Source organism: Panthera leo, chromosome B4 (genome assembly GCF_018350215.1).
Source record: "Panthera leo isolate Ple1 chromosome B4, P.leo_Ple1_pat1.1, whole genome shotgun sequence".
NCBI lineage: Eukaryota > Metazoa > Chordata > Mammalia > Carnivora > Felidae > Panthera > Panthera leo.
This window is the reverse complement of record NC_056685.1, coordinates 123,724,935-123,746,471: the sequence shown is the minus strand read 5'-3', so window position 1 is coordinate 123,746,471 and position 21,537 is coordinate 123,724,935. Positions and strand designations below refer to the sequence as shown.

The window sequence follows — 21,537 nt, the reverse complement described above, 5'->3', positions numbered from 1 at the left end:
AATAGTAGGCAAATTGTTAAAATATTTAAAGAAACACAGTAAGTCTAGAACTCAATATTCAGCAAAAATATCTCCCCCCCCCCCCAAATGGAAGTAAAATCAACAACAACAACAAAAACCACCAACAACAACAACAAAGAGGAGAAAAGGAATTCACTAGGAGCAGACACACACTAAATAACTGTGAAAGGAAATTCTTCAGGCAGAAAAAGGTGTATCAGATGGAAATCTGCATTCACATAAAAAGACCAGTTTCTTCCAGGTTCCAAAATGCAGTTTCCAATCGACTTAAATGACCGTTGTGGCCTAGCCTGGAAAATGCAATCCTCGTTTCTAACACTTTTATCTGGAAAGCGTACTGGGCAGTTTTCACAACAATCAACTTAATGAACTTTTGAAGATATGTGTACTGTAGCTGCTCCAGAGTTTCCACAGAAAATATTTTATATAAATATATAAATTTTATATATATATATATATATATATATATATATATATATATATATATATATATATCTTTTAAGAAGTCTCCACACCCAACACAGGGCTTGAACTCATGACTCTGAGATCAAGAGTTGCATGCTCTACCAAATGAGTCAGCCAGGTGACCATAAAATATTTTATATTTACTATAAAACTGAGTTAACTAATAAAGTAGCACCTTAATAATAAAGATGCTAATGTTTACTCTATAAATTTCAAGTGTTTGAGAGCAATTCTAAAAAGATCCAAGAGAAAACAACGGTTCACTCTGCTGAAGTGCCCATCACACTGTGCTTTAAAGTTTGTACGTGTATCTTACCATTGGGCTTTTTAAAAAAAAAAAAAAAAAAAAAAAAAAAAAAAAAAAAAAAGGGCTTAGTGGAATATCTGTCATCCACAGGCTGACTCAGCTTTATAGTCTGTTCTCTATCAGTTTTTGAAATGATAAAAACTTTTTTTTCATTCCTTCATTTATGTTCCCTAAAGAATGGAATATTTAGTATTTAGTGGCAAATATTTTTAAGTTTTGAAAATGACGTTAATCATTATTAAGTGTTAAAAAGGTTCAGTTAAATTTTCCCGATGTATTTTCCACTTCATTTAGGAAAATTACACATTACAGAGGTGTTTGCAAATTGGTAGATTCTTTAAAAGTCTGGAGGCTGGGGTGCCTGGGTGGCTCAGTTGGTCGAGCATCCAACTTTTGGTTTCACCTCAGGTCACGGTCTCCCAGCTTCGTGGGGTTGCCCTGCATCGGGCTCAGGGCTGACAGCGCAAAGCCTACTTGGGATTCTCCTTCTCTCCCTCTCTCTCTGCCCCTTCTCCACTTGTGCTCTGTATCTCTCAAAACAAATAAATTAAAAAAAAAAAAAAGTAAGGAAACATCATTCCTATTCCATCCCCTATTCTTCTATAATCTATACTTTCCAAATCTTCTTTCTTAGGCAATAAATCATCATGAGTAAGACAGCAGTACTACAGGGGCGCCTGGGTGGCTCAGTTGGTTAAGTGTCCGACTTCGGCTCAGGTCATGATCTCACAGCTGATGAGTTTGAGCCCCGTGTCGGGCTCTGTGCTGACAGCTCAGAGCCTGGAACCTGGAGCCTGCTTTGGATTCTGTGTCTCCCTCTCTCTCTGCTCCCCCCTCACTCATGCTCTGTCTCTATCAAAAAATAAATAAATGTAGGGGCGCCTGGGTGGCTCAGTCGGTTAAGCGTCCGACTTTGGCTCAGGTCGTGATCTTGCAGTCCGTGAGCTCGAGCCCCGCATCAGGCTCTGTGCTGACAGCTCAGAGCCTGGAGCCTGTTTCAGATTCTGTGTCTCCCTCTCTCCGACCCTCCCCCGTTCATGCTTTGTCTCTCTCTGTCTCAAAAATAAAGGTTAAAAATAAAAAAAATTTTTTTAAATAAATAAATAAATAAATGTAAAAAAAAAAAAAAGAGAGACAGCAGTACTGGAGACTTCCATTTATGCTTTGGCTGCCTACCAGCCTTGTGACTTTGCACAGTTACCTAATCTCCCTGGACTGTGTCAGCAATCTCCATAGCTGCCCTGAGGCTGAATGAGACAATGCATACAAAGCACTTAGCACATTACCAGGCATGTCCCAAGTACTCAAACGTCACACTCTGTCTCCTTTCCTCTGAACACTCTTGGGAAGCGATGAGGAATAGATGACAGCAATTTTGGAGGAAGGCACGAACACCCACAATTCAATCTGGGCTCTCTTCAAATCCCACAAGGGATTAAACTCAGCCAGGTGTTTATGTTAAGCTAAACTTTTCCATAGACAGCTGCTTCTTCGGGAGACGGGCAGGCATGGATTCCCTCACCTCTCTGATATGTGCTAACGTTCTCACACACATTGGGTGAAACTAAAGGAATTATGCAGTTGCTTAAAAAAAAATATGTGATTTCCCCCAATACATTTAACCTTGATACCTGCTGGCATTTCGACTTTATTTACTACACTGATGAAGAGACCAGTAAGATTTCAAACTCAGAGACCTGAGCAGCACCTGTTGATCTTCCTATTTGGTCAAGCATCTGTCTTATTATTAGACTACAGATAAGGAAAAAAACAAAAAAGAGTCTTTTAATTTTAACTTACATTAAATTCTGACGTTGATAAAAGCTTCTGGCCCTCTCAGAAAACACCTGCTCTACCGAGCAGAGGACAGAATACAGCACCACACCCACACATGGAAGGCTGTCTATGTCCAAAGCGGGTGCAAACATTCAGGAAAGGTTTTGAAGAGTTTTGTGCTACTTTTAACTTAAAATTTATTTAGGAGTAAATTTTTGTAAGTGCTCCCTTTGGTTCTTGTTGGTATATAAAAATATCTCCACTTTAGGGAAACACAAAGACACAGGGTCAAGAGCAAATCAAATGCATCTCAAGCTATATCTGTAGATACGCTTTTCTCAGTTTACTGGTCAGTAACTGCGACAATGAACACAAAACAGGACTCACTCGAAGAAGCAGTTAAATGTACCCCAAACAGTAACATGAACCAGATGCTATACGTCCTGGATGATCAGACAATCTGGGATTCAAACTCTTTTTAGCCTCAATCCTGTCCATTTCAAAACATGAGGTCTTATTATATGATTATGCAAACTAACCCCAGGTGCACTGGGAATGCTTGTCACAAATTTGACAAGCTGTATTCTTTGAGGTTTCTGTTTCCGAAACCAACATAAATCAACCCATGATGATTATGTGCAAGAAAAATGGGTAGCGACTAAATTATTTACAATCTATGCTCCTGGAATCCTTTCAAAAAATTAATTAGGGAGGGAATGTTGGTAATGAGGAAGGCCATGCATGTATGAAGGCAGGGACTAACACAGGAAATCTCGGATCTTCATCTCAATTTCGCTGTGAACGTGCAACTGCTCTAAAAAATAAGCTTAAAAAATCATCAGAATATATTTATTCCTTCCTTGACATCTAGTCCCATGAAACATACTTAAGAGTTTCAATTTCCTACAATGACTAAAAAAATCACTTTAAAACATTAATATAACACATTAAGCATTCCAAGAGCAGAAGACATATTTTTAGAAAGGACAGGGTAATAAAGCCTGAATTCTGGTTTAGGCAGCTCTGCACATGATTACCACCTAGATCCCCAAATCCTTGTATAGCCTAGATAGGTGCCATAAAAAGATTTAGAAAATTATACTGAAATTGGTAATAATGAAATCAAGGTAAAATCCAACTATTATGAGAATATGGAACACAATAATAGTGCTGAAACTTGATTAGTCAAGCTCATTTTTTCCCAGTGTGATTCCAGGAATGACAATTTTCATAACAAAGTCACAAAGACACAGCAGTCTTCACGATGTCTTGTTTGGAATACAGTTAACAGAGCACATGTAGGATGCCACCAGCAAGAGAACTAAATTATTCAAGACCTGGAAAACTTCACAGCTACCCTTAAACAGAGGATAGTGGTGTTACTAAAACCAGTATCAACAGGTGTCAGCCACAAGCTCACCTTGATATTGGAGCCAGCATAGAGCCTCTGAGCCAGCAGTCTCCCTGCCTGGATTGCTACTGGGGTGAGCTCAAGCTTCCCCTCCAATATATCGCCGATGGCATAGATATAAGGCACGTTGGTCTGCTCTTCATCTGTGACAGGTATTTTTCCAGTCCTGAAAATTCATTCAGTTAAAATCATCAATTACTCCTATTAATTAAGTGGAACAAAAAAATTCCCCTTTCTCCCAAAGAAGCCAAAATTGTGACTCTAGCAAAGGGCAGCATTCTAACGTATTATTTAAAAATACATACATACCTACATACATAAAATAAAATAAAATGAGTATTTTAAAAGCTTAGAGACAATTCTGGAATAAGAAAACCTGGGAGAAAACTACAACAGAGTGGTTAAGAATATGTGTATTCTAAACTATAACAACTAGGTCTGTGAGTTGTCACCTCTATGATGTTGGGAGGGCTATTTAATATCTCTGAGCTTTATTTTCCCACCTATTAATGCGAACAATAATAATGAGAACACTGTAAGAAGAAAAGGGATGCCATCAATTACCTTAAGGGGCTGTGAGGATTAAATGAAAATAGGTACAAAATATTCAGCACAACGGTCCATGGCTCACAGTAAGTGCAGAATAAGTGTTAGCTGTTTCCATTATATAAAATCTAAGCTTTGGACCCCCTGGAAACAGGCTAGCGTGTTTATTATGCTGGTGCAATATTTGGTCTGCTAAATCTTATTGGTGACCTCCTCAACAATTCTGTCTGTTTACCCTAGTTAAAAAATAAATAAAACAAAAATCCTCACACTAAGATTAGGAAGTCTCTTCTCCAGAATAGATGTTATTCCTAGAAGGGACAAAAACGAAACAAAACAAAAACACCTTTATTTTTTAGCTTCCAAGGCAGTTCCCATTCACAGCACTTGTTTCTACTTGGCTGTAAGGAAGGTGATATTGGGAAATACCCCAGACAGCAGATAAGCAGATACCACTGAGTCTCAGTTATCTCCTCTACTGCTATAGGCCAAAGGATTTTAACTTCAACCCTTGCAAGTAAGTTTTTCATACTTGTAGCTGTCACTAGAAATGCAGTGACCACTCATCATCCTAAAACTTAGTAGCTCTCAACATGGTTCAGATCTACATATTATTTAGTAAAGCTCAGAGCACATGCCTGCAATTAACTGGGGGGTTAGACTCTTTTATTCTATACGCTGTACATTAAAGAAAAGAAACAAACTGCAAGCCGCCCTATCTTCCACTTAGATTTTGAAAAGGAAAAAACAAAATAAAACAAACAGAAAATACCAACGTGAGCGGCACTGAAGGAAGAGATCTCTAGGCTTAAAAAGGGAAATCTCCAACTATGATAAAAACTAACTCTAACAATCTAAAACTCCACTATTAATCAGTATTATCAACAACTGAAATAATATTCAGTAAGACACAATAAAATTGTTTTCTTACTTGTCATTTATCTTTACCCCCACAGTTTCTAAGCCAAGTTTTCTTGTGCAAGCGTCTCTTCCTATTGCCAGCAATACCTGAAAAAGTATTAATATACCAGGTGAGTATGATTAAAAAGACTTCACGTAAGTTACTTAACCATTAAGCTACTCCGATTTCACTTTCCAGACCTGTAAAGAAATATTTCATTAAGAAAATAACGTAAGAGTTTATGGGGCACCCAGGTGGCACAGCCAGTTAAGTGTCTGACTCTTGGTTCCAGCTCAGGTCACGATCTCAGTTTGTGGGTCTGAGCCCTGAACTGGGCTCTGCACTATCAATGGACAGTGCGGAACCTGCTTGGGATTCTCTCTCTTTGCCCCGCCCCCCCCCCCCACACTCTTTCTCTCTCAAAATAAATAAACTTAAAAAAAAAAAGCAAGAGTTTAAGCAAATTAAAACAAACAAAAAAAACCCTTGAACAGGATATAGCAGAAATCCTCATCCATTGATTAAGAAAAAAAGTTAGCAATTCCTTTATAAATCTAGTGAAGTTCAGAGACAAAGACAACATAGCCTATGACTGAATTAAGTTTTTTTTTTAATATTTTTTTTTTTTTTCTAAAGGTTTATTTTTGAGAGAGAGGGACAGAGTGCAAGCAGGGGAGGGGCAGAGAGAGAGGAAGACACAGAATCCGAAGCAGGCTCCAGGCTCTAAGTTGTCAACACAGAGCCCAATGCGGGGCTAGAACTCACCAACGGTGAGATCATGACCTGAGCCGAAGCTGGAAGCTTAACTGACTGAGCCACCCAGGCACCCCTTAAGTTTTGTTTTTCTTTTTTAAAGTAGTGAGCTATGAAGATAAAATTTTGAAGGACAGAGAAGTTCTACTTCATTTAAAAAGGATGTCTTTTTATAGCTATTTGACAAATGATATTTTTAAGTTACATGGAAGAAAATTTGAAGCCATCCCTATCCCAAAACAAATTACAATATCACAAGCAATATAGATGTCTTAGAATAGGAACATAATCAGGTTTTGAAAATAGAAAGCAGCCATTACATGTACCCAGCAAATATCCAAATAGCCAATAAGCACATTATTTGCTTTCTAATAAAGGGCTAACCTGGGTCCATTCCTTACCGTATTATACTCTCCTTCAATGGTTTCACCACCACTGGTGGACTGGGCTACCACCCTGAGTCGGCCTGGTGTCCCTGCTTCAATTTGTTCAACCTATAAAAGTGACAAAGTTTTACTCCACAATAAAGACATGTATCAACTCCCTCCTATCAGGTTGACCCAAAGTGAAAACACAAAATCTGGCGTGAGAGGTCTTTCATGTCCCACCCCCTCACCATAACATCATTAGGACATTAAGAGATTTTTCTATTTTATCCCCCTTTTTCTTGCTGCTTAATGTTTGCTAGAGGGGCTTTCTTTCCAATAGTTCCCAAACAGAATAAAATTGAAAGAGAAAAAAGTGGGAAAGGAAAAAGCCAGAGAAAGCACACTACGATCCCTAAAACACAGCTAATGACGTCGCTCTTCCCAGGCTCCTATCTCGTAACTCACCCAGAGCCCTTAATCCCCTGGAGAGCCACTATGGCTCAAATTCAGAGATTGTCTTCTGGCTACAGACGTTCAGCTTTGTCAACAAAGAACAGACACTGGAGTAGATCAAACATGATACAGGTAAACAGCCAGAAAGCCCTAAAAAGCATAGTGAGCAAGGAGGTACGTTTACAAGGACGAGGGGTGGTCTTCGTTGTTCAAGATGTAGGGAAGAACAAGCAAGTCCCGGAACGTGCACTATGCCAGATGCGATTAAACATACCAGCTCACCACTCCTGGATGTCAACAATAACCTTCAGACTGCGTTGCAACAAATGAAAACCCTTATCACCTAGAGGCTTCTGCAAGCCTGCAGTTAACCTTGGTCTCTGCACTGGCAGCAAATCATGGGTTCCTGTAAAATATTTACTGGGAGAAACTCATAAAAGTCACCTGCAATTTCTACTCTACCTTTTAAATGCAACCACTCTGCATGGGAAAATGTCAAGGGTCATTTTACTTTCACCATTAATAAGTAGCAAAAGTTTCCTTCTCAAATTCCTTCCTTCTTACATAGTTAAGCCCATCTGAACATACTGAAAATGTCTTTCGTAGTTAAGCTATAATCTAATCTTTGGAGAAGAGCTGCATTAGTCAGATTACCTGCATTAGCTCAGATTTACCTAAAAATGATAAGGGCCTCATCTCACCTCTAATTCCTTCCTGCCTCACTCACTTTTGTGTTCCAGTTAGGCTTTTCCTATGTCTACAACAATTTCTGCATTTAGGACGACTTTATTCCCCACAATCTCTGTGCACATCACACAATGCACTCTCGCCTTCCTCCCTGCCAAAGCCCTCTTCTATCAGGTCACTGAAGAACACAGCATGTGTTCACCGTGACCCAAGGAGACCAGAGACACCTTGGTAACCCAGGTAAAATGTTAATGTGCACAGACACAGGTTTATTTCACTAGGGGATAGTCTATGAGATTCTCAAAAGGGCCCACAACTCTCCCAATGTTAAGACATTATAGAGGAATGGTCAATTCATCTTGAACAAAGGAGGCAAGAATATGCAATGGGAAAAAGTCTCTTCAACAAATGATGTTGGGAAAACTGGACAGCTACGTGCAAAAAAAAAAAAAAGAAAAGAAAAGAAACTGAACCACTTTCTTATACTATACACAAAAATAAACTCAAGATGGATTAAGGATCTAAATGAGAGAACTGAAACCATAAAAATCCTAGAAGACAATACAGACTTTCTATGACATAGCCACAGCAATATCTTTCTAAGATATGTCTCCTAAAGCGAGGGAAACAAAAATAAAAATAAACTATTGGGACTTTATCAAAATAAAAACCTTTTGCACAGACAGCAAAGGAAAACAATCAACAGGACTAAAAGACAACCTACTGAATGGGGGAAGATATTTGCAAATGACATATCTAATACAGGGTTAGTATCCAAAATATATACTGAACTTATTAAAAAAATAAAGAATTTATACAACTCAATACCAAAAAAAAAAAATCCAATTAAAAAATGGACAGAAAACATGAACAGACATTTCTCCAAAGACATCCACATGGCCAACAGACACAGGGAAAGATGGTCAACATCACTCATCATCAGGGAAATGCAAATCAAAACCACAATCAGATATCATCTTACACCTGTCAGAATGGCTAAAATCAAAAAACATAAACATGCGGTGGCAAGGATGTAGGGAAACAGGAACCCTCATGCATTATTGGCAGGAATAGAAACTGGTGCAGCCATTCTGGAGGATCCTTAAAAATTAAAAACAGAACCACTGGGGCACCTGGGTGGCTCAGTCAGTTAAGCGTCCGGCTCTTGATTTCAGTTCAGGTCATGGTCACAGGGTCGTGGGACCAAGCCTCGCCTTGGGCTCTGTGCTGCCAGTGAAGCCTGCTTAAGATTCTCTCCCTTTCTCTCTCTCTGCCCCTCCTCTGTTTGCACTTTCTCTCGCTCTTTAAAACAACAACAACAACAAAAAAAGCTAAAGAAAAAAATAGAACTACCATATGTGATGCAGTAATTGCACTACCAGGTATTTACCCAAAGAATACAAAAACACTAATGCGAAAGGATATACGCACCCCTATGCTTATCGCAGCATTATTTACAACAGCCAAATTACAGAAGCAACCCAAGTGTCTATCGGTAGATGAATAAAGATGTGGTTTATATAAAAAATGATTACTCAGCCACAAAAAAGAATGAAATCTTGCTATTTGCAACAACACGGATGCTAAGCGAAATAAGCCAGTCAGAGAAAGACGAATACCACATGATTTCACTCCTATATGGAATTTAAGAAACAAAACAAATGAACAAAAGAAAAAAAACAGATGAACCATGGGGCACCTGGGTGGCTCAGTTGGTTAAGCATCCAACTTCGGCGCAGGTCATGATCTCACGGTCCGTGAGTTTGAGCCCCGCATCGGGCTCTGTGCTGACAGCTCGGAGCCTGGAGCCTGCTTCAGATTCTGTGTTTCCCTCTCTCTCTGCCCCTGCCCTGCTCACACTCTGTCTCTCTCTCTCTCTCTCAAAAATAAACATTAAAAAAAAAAAATTAAAAAAAAAACAAACCAGATGAACCAAGAAACAGACTCTTAACTACAGAAAACCAACAGATGGTTACCAGAGGGGAGGTGGGTGGGGGGTGGGTGAGATAGGTGATGGGGATTAAGATCACACTTCTCAGAATACTTAAGTGGCTCTGTCGATGAATAGTCCAACTCTTGACTTCAGCTCAGGTCATGATGCCAGGGTCAAGGGATCAAGCCCCAAGCCGGGTTCCATGCGGAGTGCGGGGCCTGCTTAAGATTCTCTCTTTCCCCCTCTGACCCTCTCCCCTGCTTGCATGCTCTCTCTCTCTCTCTCAAAACAAAACAAAACAAAAACACAGAACACACTTCTCATGAGCAGTGAGTAAAGGGTGGAAGTGTTGACTCACTGTATCATACACCTGAAACTAATGTAACACTGCATATTGCCGCTGCATGTTGGAATTAAAAATAGACATCACGGAAGCAGATGTTACTTTTCCATGGCACAACTTGTATGTACAGCTGCTGTTTTCTAACCACAGCCCTAAGGCAAATGGATCACATGTACTTCTACTCCCTAAAAGACACCTCCAGGAATCAAGGAGCGATAACTTCCAGGACCTGTGCTGCTTCCCCCTCACAACAGTATTAGACTTACTCTCTGCCAGGTACTGTTCTAATTACTTCCTAAGTGTCAGCTAATGCAATCTTCACAAGAACTCTGAGATAGCTGCTGTTATTATCCTAATTTTATGGAAGAAACTGAAGCTCAGAGAGGTTAAATAATTTCCCCAAAGACATACAGCAAGAAAATGGTAGGACAGTATCGAAAGTAGGTCATTCTCATCCCAACGCTCGAACTCTTATCAACATGAAGCGATTCTAAACACGGTCACCCAAAGGGCCTAAGTTAACCCGCTGAGCAAATGACAGCCAGAATTCCTTAACTTTAACACAACAGTCTCATCCTTACCTGCACTAAAGGAAACTCATCTATTAGAGACATGAGAAGTGATTGATTTTGTCACTTTTATGTATCAAAATATTTGTGATGGTGTTAACAATTCCCAGTGTAACTTGGCATATTTTTCCACCTTTTCAAAAGGAGACTAAATAAGCAGAAAAAAAAAAAAAAAAAAAAGGGAGCCCATGTAACAAATTTAGATAATCATTTTCAGAGAAGCCAGAATAATACAGTGTATCTGTTGACTACATGGTACACAAGGACAAGTTTCTCATGAAGAACATTTCAAAATCAGCCGGGTCTTGAACTCTTATTTCAATCACTGGTGTGTACAAAGAAACAAAGGATAACAGACCAAAGATTATAAAGTGAAGGAATGTATGAAGGGAAACATTAAACAGAAGAGAACTAAAAGTAAGAAGGGTGAGAGGAGAATAAAGAAATTACTGAGCTGCAGAGAAGAACAAAGCTCTTCAGGTGGCAGTGGGTACAAGTTCATATACCGACATCACAGCTGAGAAACCGCAGCACTCCCGATGGTTTAGACCGCAGAAGGAACGCTTCCATCACCTACCCCAACCCTCTCTCTCCTGCCTAAACAGGAGTATGAAACCAACAAACCTACCAGCAACTCCACTTACTTTTATTGGTATGAACTGTTTTATAAACTTGACACCATGTTCTTCCATATGTTCGCCAATTTTGTTGGCCATGTCCTGGTCAAATCCTCTCAGGAGGATGGATCGTACCATAACAGTGACATCTAAACCGATGCCAGCAAGAAATCCAGCACATTCCAAGGCGACATACGATGCTCCAACCACCAGGGTCTTACCCGGGCAGTAAGGTAAGGAGAAAAGATCATCACTGAAAAGAAATTAAAAAAAAAAAAAAAGGTGGGGGGGTGGGGAAGAAAAGAAAGAAATTGAAAATGTTCCTATGTGAGTAATGACTGAATCAAAGTAAATATTTTTGCTTTCTTAAGAATACACTTTTAAAAACTACAAACATTCAATTGGCTACATACATAATCTATGAAAACTGTTTACGAGGGCTTAGACCCAGTTCCTTTCTTGCCACTCAGTTGCTCTGGGAGCAGCTCAAGCTGCCCATAGCCAAACACAGTCTCCGAGGTGGAAGATCTATCTAGAACACGAATCAGCAAGAGAGGAGTAGGGGAAAACTTCCAACATAACCGTTTTGTCATATAAAAACCAACTATAAAGAGTAAAAGCTGACAAAATCTTTTAGCCAAGTAAAGAATACACGAGACGTGAGAGGGATCACAAAAGCATTTTTAGGAAATGAGTTTTTTTTAAATATGAGAAGGAAACCCATCCAAGACGGAGAAGACAACAGTCGCCATCTGAGCTGCCCCTGTATGAGGTGCCAAGGAAAAAAAATCACATACCCTTCCCGAAAAAGGGCCTGAGAAGAAATAATGTGTAACATGAGCAGAAACTCCTCAGCAGAAAGCATCCAAGAGGACACATTTGTCAACCATAGTATGTTAACACGTTTACAAAACATGCCCACACATGTATAAATTTCAAACAGAACTTTCAATATAAGTATGTATTTATATGTTAACAGTGATGTTAAGTGGGTGGTAAGAAAGACCCATGTTTATAGCTTTGAATTTTTTAAATGTTCTCTTGCATAAAAGAATTTTTTCCCTTCTCTTTTTCCCAGGCCCCTGTCCCTTTGGGCAGAAACACAGAAATAAAAAAAAAAAAAACCCTCGGAAGTTCTAGGAAATGGACTAAATGGGTTTGAAGAAAAAAACTGAAAAGTAGAACTCAACAACGGGTGCCTCCTTTTCTCCCTCCGGTGCCCCCTCACCTGCTGATGCAGAACTCTTTGTCACCAGGGATGCCCAGATACCGTGGCCTCTCGCCAGTAGCAATGAGAAATTTCTCTGCTGTATAAATTTTTTCTTTGCCTTTGTTATTTGTTGCCTACAAAGAAACCAAGTGCCAACTTTTAATAAGCTAGTGTTCATTAAAATTGTAGTTATAGTGAACAGAGGCCATTCGCCACATTAGCCAATTTGATCCTCGTAAAAATTTGGTAATACAGGGGCGCCTGGGGGGCGCAGTCGGTTAAGCGTCCGACTTCAGCCAGGTCACGATCTCGCGGTCCGTGAGTTCGAGCCCCGCGTCAGGCTCTGGGCTGATGGCTCGGAGCCTGGAGCCTGTTTCCGATTCTGTGTCTCCCTCTCTCTCTGCCCCTCCCCCGTTCATGCTCTGTCTCTCTCTGTCCCAAAAATAAATAAAAAACGTTGAAAAAAAAAATTAAAAAGAAAAAATTTGGTAATACGTACTAAGGCTCTAAGAAATTAACGGACTTACTCAAAATCATAAGTCTAATAAGTGGCAGGGCCAAGACTCAGATCCAGGTAATCTGGCCCCAAATCCAGTATTCTTACACTGCTACAACCACACGGAAAAGGCCCATAAGAAGATGTGTCTGCAAAATCATCAAACTGGACAGTTTGGGTCACAGTGGCTTTTACTTTTATCGAGACAATCACTTTCTCTTTTCCTCCCCTACCCCTCACAAAAGTTTAAGACAGACAAACATTAGCTCCTCAGGGTGTCACACAATTACCTTAATCCTATGAGGACCTACAAACTGGCCATATGCATTCTCATAGGTCACTTTTCTCTCCCGCAGAGCGACCCGGTAGCCCCAGTTCAGGGAGCCGATGTAATTCTGTACAGCTTCTGTCATCTTATCCCAGTCATGTTTAACTGCACAAGAAAATAACACAAAATGTTTTTAGCTTTTCGATCGCCTGGCAAAGAAAGATCACTTCTCAGGAACTGTTCGCGTGGATTACAAAGGGCAGACCTTTTTGTCTGAAACAGCAGGGTCCTTCATTTCAAACACATAAACATCCTTTTCAAGCTCAAATATTCTTTCCTTTTTTAGAAAACTACCATACAATTACATAATGTCGGGCATCCTGGAAATTCTTAAAATAACCACGCATAATAACTAAAATAACCATGCATAATCCTTTTTACTTCTGTAGAAATGAACGGGAATTTTACTTTGATTGTAAATACTGATTGCTGGGGTAATGGTGAAGCCTGGAGGATTCCATACCCTGTAACAATCCCCAAGGGATCTTGATGTAGTCTGCAGTCACTAAACTGGTAACAATGTCTAAACCAGAGGCTGGTAAACAAAGGCAAATTAAGGCCCCACAGTCAAATGCAGCCCATCACCCTTTTTATAAGCAGTTTTACTAAAATACACCAATGATCGTTTATTTACACGTTGTCTAAGGCTTCTTTTGTGCTATGATGACAGAGCTGAGTAGTTGTGACACATCAGTAGGTCCCATGAAACCTAAAATATTTACTGTCTGGCCCTTTATAAAACAAGTTTGCTGACCCTTGATATCGACAGAGAATTTTGAGAGTCTGTCTCACTGCCCCCCCAAATCCCTCCCTCACCAAAGAGAGGACGATTTTTAAATTCTATTATAAAATGAATCGTTTGAGTCAGGCACAAATATACTGAACTTCAATGCATAAAAATCAATCATTTACTAATTAATACCTCATGAATAACAAGGAAAAAAATAGGATACATAGAAAATATACTCTGGTGGTAGGATGAAGACAGATTCTAGGAAAGCTGTGGTTTAGAAGGAAGGAAAAGAAAACCAACATATACTGAAAGACTGTCATGGAAATGAGGAGTCTCAATCTTAGATTCAGGGTTAAGTAGCTTGACCACATAGGAGGTGGTGAACCAAGTCTACGAGACACAATGGCCAGCGTCTGGAATCGGGAATGACAGCACGAAAATTGGTTTGTGGCCTCCTAGAGAACAGATCATCGATGTTTGTTTCACAGAACCGTAAAATGTTAGACTTTGGGAGATCAATTCAACTTAAAAGGACAGTGACTGCAGAAGCCACTGTGACTGCAGTACTAAGAGGACTAGGTGCGGGGCGACGGGAGTGGGGGACGCTGCCCACCTGCCCATCTGGCCTCCACCTAGCAACACCAGAAAAAAGATGATAGGGTTCACTTCCGGTTTCTCCACTAGGAATGGAACAGAATAGTAACTCTGCAATGATCTTGCTTTCTTTGTAATGATAATAGGATCCTCAAATACTTAGTGTTTGAAAAGCAGATTTAATTCTTGAGCACAGGGAACTCAAATTGATAAATCTAAAATATATAAAGCAAAGAAATCTTCCAGAAAGGACCAATTCATCCAGTTTACATGACTGGGCTCCAGGTTTTTTGTTTGTTTCTTTGTTTGTTTAAAGGCCTGAGGCTTTCTCTGTACGTTCTCAGTTCAGAGCTTTAGGAAAAGGGCAGATCACACTGAGTCCTGGATGTGTTACTCCCCCTACCCCTGTCCCAGGCAGATTCAGCTATGCTGCCTGGTCCAGGTCCCTTTCCTCCTCCACCATGCCTGGAGCTATCTGCAGCGTCAGAGAAGACAACCCTCCCAGACAACTAGAGCGCTGTTCTTTGGTCAAGGACGTGAGATTAGATAGGTTTCTATTCAAAAAATGTAAAATAAGCCTTCATACTTCATCTGTGGGAACAGGGATCAGCAGCCTCTAGGGGGTTCCCATTTGAAAAATACACCTCCAAGTTTCTTTCTCACTCTAAGATCTAATGACATAAAGTAATGTTTGTTTAAATCCACTATATTCCGAGTCGCCAAAATGAACAAATCAGGAGACTATAGATGCTGGCGAGGATGTGGAGAAACGGGAACCCTCTTGCACTGTTGGTGGGAATGCAAATTGGTGCAGCCGCTCTGGAAAGCAGTGTGGAGGTTCCTCAGAAAATTAAAAATAGACCTACCCTGTGACCCAGCAATAGCACTGCTAGGAATTTACCCAAGGGATACAGGAGTAATGATGCATAGGGTCACTTGTACCCCAATGTTTATAGCAGCACTCTCAACAATAGCCAAATTATGGAAAGAGCCTAAATGGCCATCAACTGATGAATGGATAAAGAAATTGTGGTTTATATACACAATGGAATACTACGTGGCAATGAGAAAGAATGAAATATGGCCTTTTGTAGCAACGTGGATGGAACTGGAGAGTGTGACGCTAAGTGAAATAAGCCATACAGAGAAAGACAGATACCATATGGTTTCACTCTTATGTGGATCCTGAGAAACTTAACAGAAACCCATGGGGAAGGGGAAGGAAAAAAAAAAAGAGGTTAGAGTGGGAGAGAGCCAAAGCATAAGAGACTCTTAAAAACTGAGAACAAACTGAGGGTTGATGGGGGGGGGGGGGAGGGTGGGTGATGGGTATTGAGGAGGGCACCTTTTGGGATGAGCACTGGGTGTTGTATGGAAATCATTTTGACAACAGATTTCACATACTGAAAAAAAAAAATCCACTATATTCCTCATCACAACCATTTTCAAAGGAGGGAGGTAATTTACTGCTGCCTCAGTGGTAGACTCTGGCAGGCACAGAAGGCCTCTCCCACCAAGCCCAGCTCTGGTTCTTTCTGCTAGGCCACAGCAAGCTTCAGAGGTCCCAAGGCTTAATGAGAAAATTGAAGATAACAGAATAAACAAACCGCTAGGTTTCCATTTACCAAGAGTAAAGGGATTTAAACACAGGGCACAGCTCTCATCAAACACCTTGGGATTGCTGCTGCTAACAAATACAAGAGGAGTAAGGCATTAAAAACAGAAAAGTATGTATTTCTAATGGTAAAACCTGGAAAGGGGGAAGAAACACAAAAGTAACACTGTTAACGTAGCTGAATAAATAATTTCTTTAAAGAGAGACAAATAAAACAACTTTGATCTGGTCCAACTTTTCAAACCCCATGAAATTCAGGGAGCTTATACTGGTTTTAGTGTATAGATCTGGACCATGCTACTAGTGACTCTTTATTACTTCAGTGGCTAAACATTTATTAGTTCTTTATTATGTAACTTAGAAATAAATTCAACATAAATAAGCATAGCCAGTCCTTATTGTTACATGACAGCTACAGAGATATTCTTTTGCTGGAAAGATCCACCAATTCACCAAGTTCTATTTCACCATCCACCTGGTTACTGAATTTATTAGAATGAACTCACTTGGCCCTGTTAACAAAAATCCACATTCAGCGGAGGCTTGTACTTAACTCTTATCTTTTTAAGATTCTAAAGACCCACCCGCTATATATACTTCCTACATTTTTAAATTAAGAATTCTGTTTTAATGACTTCATTTTTCTTAAGAGTTGACAGTTTAAAGCTAACATCAATTAGTACAATATACCAATTTGAGTACTAGACCCCTGTGTGAATGAATAAAAATTGTGTGGCTGAGTCGTATAGCTCCCCGGCACTGTTTTTACCTAGATTTAAGGGACAGATTGCATTCACTACGTAGATGACAGTACATGGAAATTATAAAGCTGCGTCAATCAAAATTTGCTCGGAACAAACTTACTTTTTCCAACAAATTCTAGACTTTTTCAGATTAATATTCCTGTTACATGTCCTCTTTAAGAGGAAACTAACTTCGTTCAAATATACAACTTCCTTTGGTATCTGTAAAGGTTTTCCTACAAACCAGTAACCAAAGAACCAAGTGCTTGCCAAGTGCTTGCCAGGGTCTACTCTAATTTATTGAAACTCTGAACGGAAGAATTAAAAGCAGCAAGTCCAGAGGAAAGGACAGAAACTAATGTCTGCTGAGTGGCAGCTATTTTACCACCCTACTGTATCCAATCCTCATCACAGGCAGTAAATGGCAAAGTCACCAGTTGTGCCCAGGTCTACCTACGACAATAACCCACCTTTAACGCTGTCAGGAAGGCTAGGGTGAAGGAAAGAGTACGTGACACCACTTCAATCACATTACCCATCCTACCTCTGGGCTCCCAGGGTACTCGGTCTGTACAGCGATGACGTTAGTGCATGAGTAGTTAACAGAATCTGCATGCTAACAGAATTTGTATTATTCATCTGAATTTCCCCAGCACAGACTCACCTGCAAATAGTGGATGCTCGACAATAAGATTATATGACTTTATCAGCAGAATTTCTAAAATTTCTAAAATGTCTACTAAGACGTCTAATAAATTAACTGAAGGGAGACCCTCTTATGAACCAGGTACATTAAAAGCAGGCTCGTCCCCCTTGCCCGTCACGTAACACGCGTTTGTGGGGAACCTGGTGCCAAACCATTCGTAAACGACCTGCTTCTGGGTCCGGGCTTCATACGTAGCAGAGCAGCTCCCTCACTGTGATCTAGCGAACGTCAGCCCTCGACACAAGGGTTTGTAAAAAAAATTTTTTTGATTTAAAAAGAAAAACAAAAGTAGGCTTCCCGAAAGGAAAGAGTGTACTAATGGCAGACTCAGTGGGGAGACATTCAGACATGGGAGTAAATAGTAACTTGGGGGGGGGGGGGGGCAGGGTAGAGGTGGGAATAGCGGTGGACTACGGCTACATTATGTGTTAGATTCATATTCCATAGGTCAAAGGAATCAGCTCAACTACCCTTTTTGTTGGAAAGAGAAATGGACATGAGGCTGCCTGAGGCCCCAAAGGTCACGGACAGAGAACAGCCTTGTAAGGATCTGGGAAAGAGATATGACCCCAACGTAAGAAAACTTTTAAAGTAACTGATTTTCTAAGATTCCAGACTTGAAAAAAGAAGTGCTGTTGATTTTAAACAGGAAGTAAACACATCAAACAAAGGAAGCGTGACTAATTTGAGTAGGAGCAAAATTTTTCAAAGCATGTATTTATGCCTTGTTTTTTTAATATTTAATAAACTATTAATTAAAACTCAGAAAAAGTTACAGAATAATTTACCCTAGCAAATGTCCCATACCCTGTAGATCTCGACACTAATATTAGATAAGGTTAGAGTTTCCCTCTTCAAGGACACGGTGACCTATGTCATTAATTAACTATGAAGCTGTGCCAACCTCATTTTATTCTTCTACCAAATAATACAACCTACTTTCTAAAGGCAACAAATTCCTCTTCAAGTTCTCTAGGGTTGCTAGGGTACTCTAAATATTTTATCCAAAGACTAACCAACGCTTTCTCAACAAACAGAGTCCCTCCACCCCAAAAATATCGCTCATAAACTGATTTCTTTGGACAGAGAAAAACAAAACAACTTCAAAGGAAAGCAAATAAATTTGCACTCCCTTATGAAACTCTATGTAATTATAAGAATTGACTTGAGGGGCATCTGGCTGGCTCAGGTGATAGAGCAAATGACTACTGATCTCAAGGTTGTGAGTTCAAGTCCCATGCTGGGTGTAGGAGATTAGTTTAAAACAAAATAGGAATAATACAAAACGAATTTACCTGAAAAAATTCTGGTTTCCTTTTTTTTTTTTTTTTTTAAGTTTATTCATTTTTGAGAGACAGAGACAGAGCATGAGCAGGGCAGAGAGAGAGAGACATGGAATCCAAAGCAGGCTCCAGGCTCTGAGCTGTCAGCACAGAGCCCGACACAGGGCTCGAACTCACAAACTGTGACATCATGACCGGAGCCGAAGTCGGACACTTAACCGACTGAGCCACCCAGGCACCCCTGAAAAAATTCTGGTTTTCCATTACAGAAAGACACTCTAAGTACAGTATCCGTTCTGTGCAGCTACGTGATGCAAGGTAATTGCAGTAATTTTATACATAAAAAACATAAACAATAAAAACTGCCAGATTATCCTCTAGTCTTGTAAAAATGGATGCTGCGTCCCCAGACCACAGCTCGCACCCCTCAAAAACACAAGCAGCCTCTCCCACCATACCTGTCTCCTCTATCTTCCAACCATAGTTTCGAGAGTCTTGCACGGCTTGTCCTAACAAAGCTGCTTGGTGCATCAGTTTTTTAGGTATGCAACCCACATTCACACATGTTCCTCCGAGACCTGCAACAACATCAAGAAATAAGTTTATACCCTGCTTCACGATCCTTGATGGAAAAAGGTCAGTAATCATTATAATGTGCTACGAAAGATCATAATTTATTCGCCCAACGTAGCCCAATACTGTATGCAAATTCATTCCTAAGTTTCAAGGCATTTCTAAGCTCAGAGAGCCTTATGGTATCAAACACAGTGAGTGACCTCACCCTCAAACAAAAGAAAAATGAGATTTCCACAATTTCCATACCCTCAAAAATTCAAAATTGACCGTTGATAAAGATGCCAGAAATTGAAATTTTACTTTGCATGCAATCCTATACTTGCCACCAAATCTTTGAACAGAACTGTATGGTAAAGGGGTTATTAAGCTAGCCACAGTTGGACAGTGGTGGGTCTGGAACTACATATAAAATGTGGTGTATGTGAGCATTTTTTTTAAGATGGTGGTCTACAGCTTTCAAGGATTCTCACAAAAGGATTCATGACCAAAACAAACACAAGCTTTAGCATCTCTGAGACTAAAGAACGTGGCGCTAGACTGTCTCCATTAGAACAAAATACAGGCAGGCAGGGAGGCAGACAAAATGGCGTGAGATTGCAAGATGGCAGCAGACGTCACAGCTCAGAAAACAGAAGCCTTCTGAGGAGAATGCTTCCAGACTGCCACTATGGAGTGCAACCTCCCCAGGCCAGAGGGGCTATCCCCAGCACAAGAATAGTGCCTGGGGCACCTGGGTGGCACAGGAGGTTAAGCATCCGACTTTGGCTCAGGTCATGATCTCACGGTTCAAGCCCCGTATCGGGCTCTGTGCTGACAATGAGAAGCCTGCTTGCTTGGGATTCTCTCTCCCCCTCTCTCTCTCTCTCTGTCCCTCCCTCACTCTCTCTCTCTCTCTCTCTCTCAAAATAAATGAACTTAAAAAAAAAAAAAATGGGGCACCTGAGTGGCTCAGCTGGTTAAGCATGTGACCTCAGCTCAGGTCATGATCTCACAGTTCGTGGGTTTGAGCCCTGCATCAGGCTCTGAGCTGACAGCCCACAGCCTGGAGCCTGCTTCAAATTCTGTGTCTCCCTCTCTCTCTGCCCCTCCCTCACTCACGTTCTGTCTCTTTCTGTCTCTCAAAAATGAGTAAACGTTAAAAAAAAAATTAAAAAAAAAAAAAAAAAGAATAGTGTCCAACACAACACCGACACCTAATAAATATCTGTTGAATGGATGAATTAGAAAGTGAGACACTCTCTTATCCAAGAGTTCCTGCTTCTTGCCTCCTAATCAGAGCAGCTAAGTCATCTTGGTAAAATTTATGTATCACATCAATCCCCTTCTCAAAGGCTTCCTACTAGGCTTCGATTAGGTCCAATTCCTCATCTCGGCCTACTGAGACCTGTACAGCCTGACACGTGCCTTCGTCTCTAATCTTACCTCCAGCTCGTATCACCCAGGCTACCACCATGAAGGTCTCCCACCTGCCTCAGGGCCTTTATATGTTCTATTCTGTGACAGAGACCGAGAAAAGTCCCCTGGAAGGTTCTTCCTCAGTTTTTGGCACAGCTGGTTCATTCTTATTCTTTTGGCCTCATTTAAAGGCCACCTCTTCAGAGGCCTTCCTTGATAATCTTCTCAAAGTTAAACTCTTTCCTCTACCCAGTTCCTCTCTATCCCACCATATAATTTTTTTTAGTACCACTCATCATAATTTGTAAAGTTCTTGCTTATCTCTTGTCTCCCCGCTAGCATATAAACTCCACAAGGACAAGAACTTCGCGTCTACCGCACCCACTGCTACATCTCCAATGCCCTGGTTCGTAGTAAGTGTTCAATTAACATCTGTGGAATAAATGAATACAGAACATTGATTCCACAAGATTCGGAAGCAGCACAGGCTCTCCACTGAGCTATCTGATTCCAGTTCTTACTGAATGTAGGAACTGGTTTTAAGACAGAAACTCACAGGTAAGTGTTTCAACTTTCAGTCACTAAATCCCTAAGTTTGCCAAATTACTCAAATCTTTAGTTTTAAATCATCATGGCAGCTGTGGAGAAGGTTTTGTATCATCCTGACACTGCCAGAAACTCCAAATTTTCAATATTTAACATTTCCAT

The 21,537-nt window shown here is 40.4% G+C and overlaps 1 protein-coding gene across 3 annotated transcripts in view; it reads right to left on the bottom strand.

The window, feature by feature from the left end:
- TXNRD1 (thioredoxin reductase 1) overlaps positions 1–21,537 on the bottom strand; it is a 94,091-nt gene that overhangs the window by 24,374 nt on the left and 48,180 nt on the right. For all 3 annotated transcript variants that reach the window (XM_042947571.1, XM_042947572.1, XM_042947569.1), the window contains 7 exons: positions 19,317–19,436; positions 13,147–13,289; positions 12,379–12,494; positions 11,178–11,403; positions 6,582–6,674; positions 5,458–5,534; positions 3,990–4,146 (listed from right to left, as the gene is read on the bottom strand). In XM_042947571.1, the coding sequence (XP_042803505.1) occupies positions 3,990–4,146; positions 5,458–5,534; positions 6,582–6,674; positions 11,178–11,403; positions 12,379–12,494; positions 13,147–13,289; positions 19,317–19,436 (932 nt within the window). The remainder of the gene's footprint in view (positions 1–3,989; positions 4,147–5,457; positions 5,535–6,581; positions 6,675–11,177; positions 11,404–12,378; positions 12,495–13,146; positions 13,290–19,316; positions 19,437–21,537) is intronic.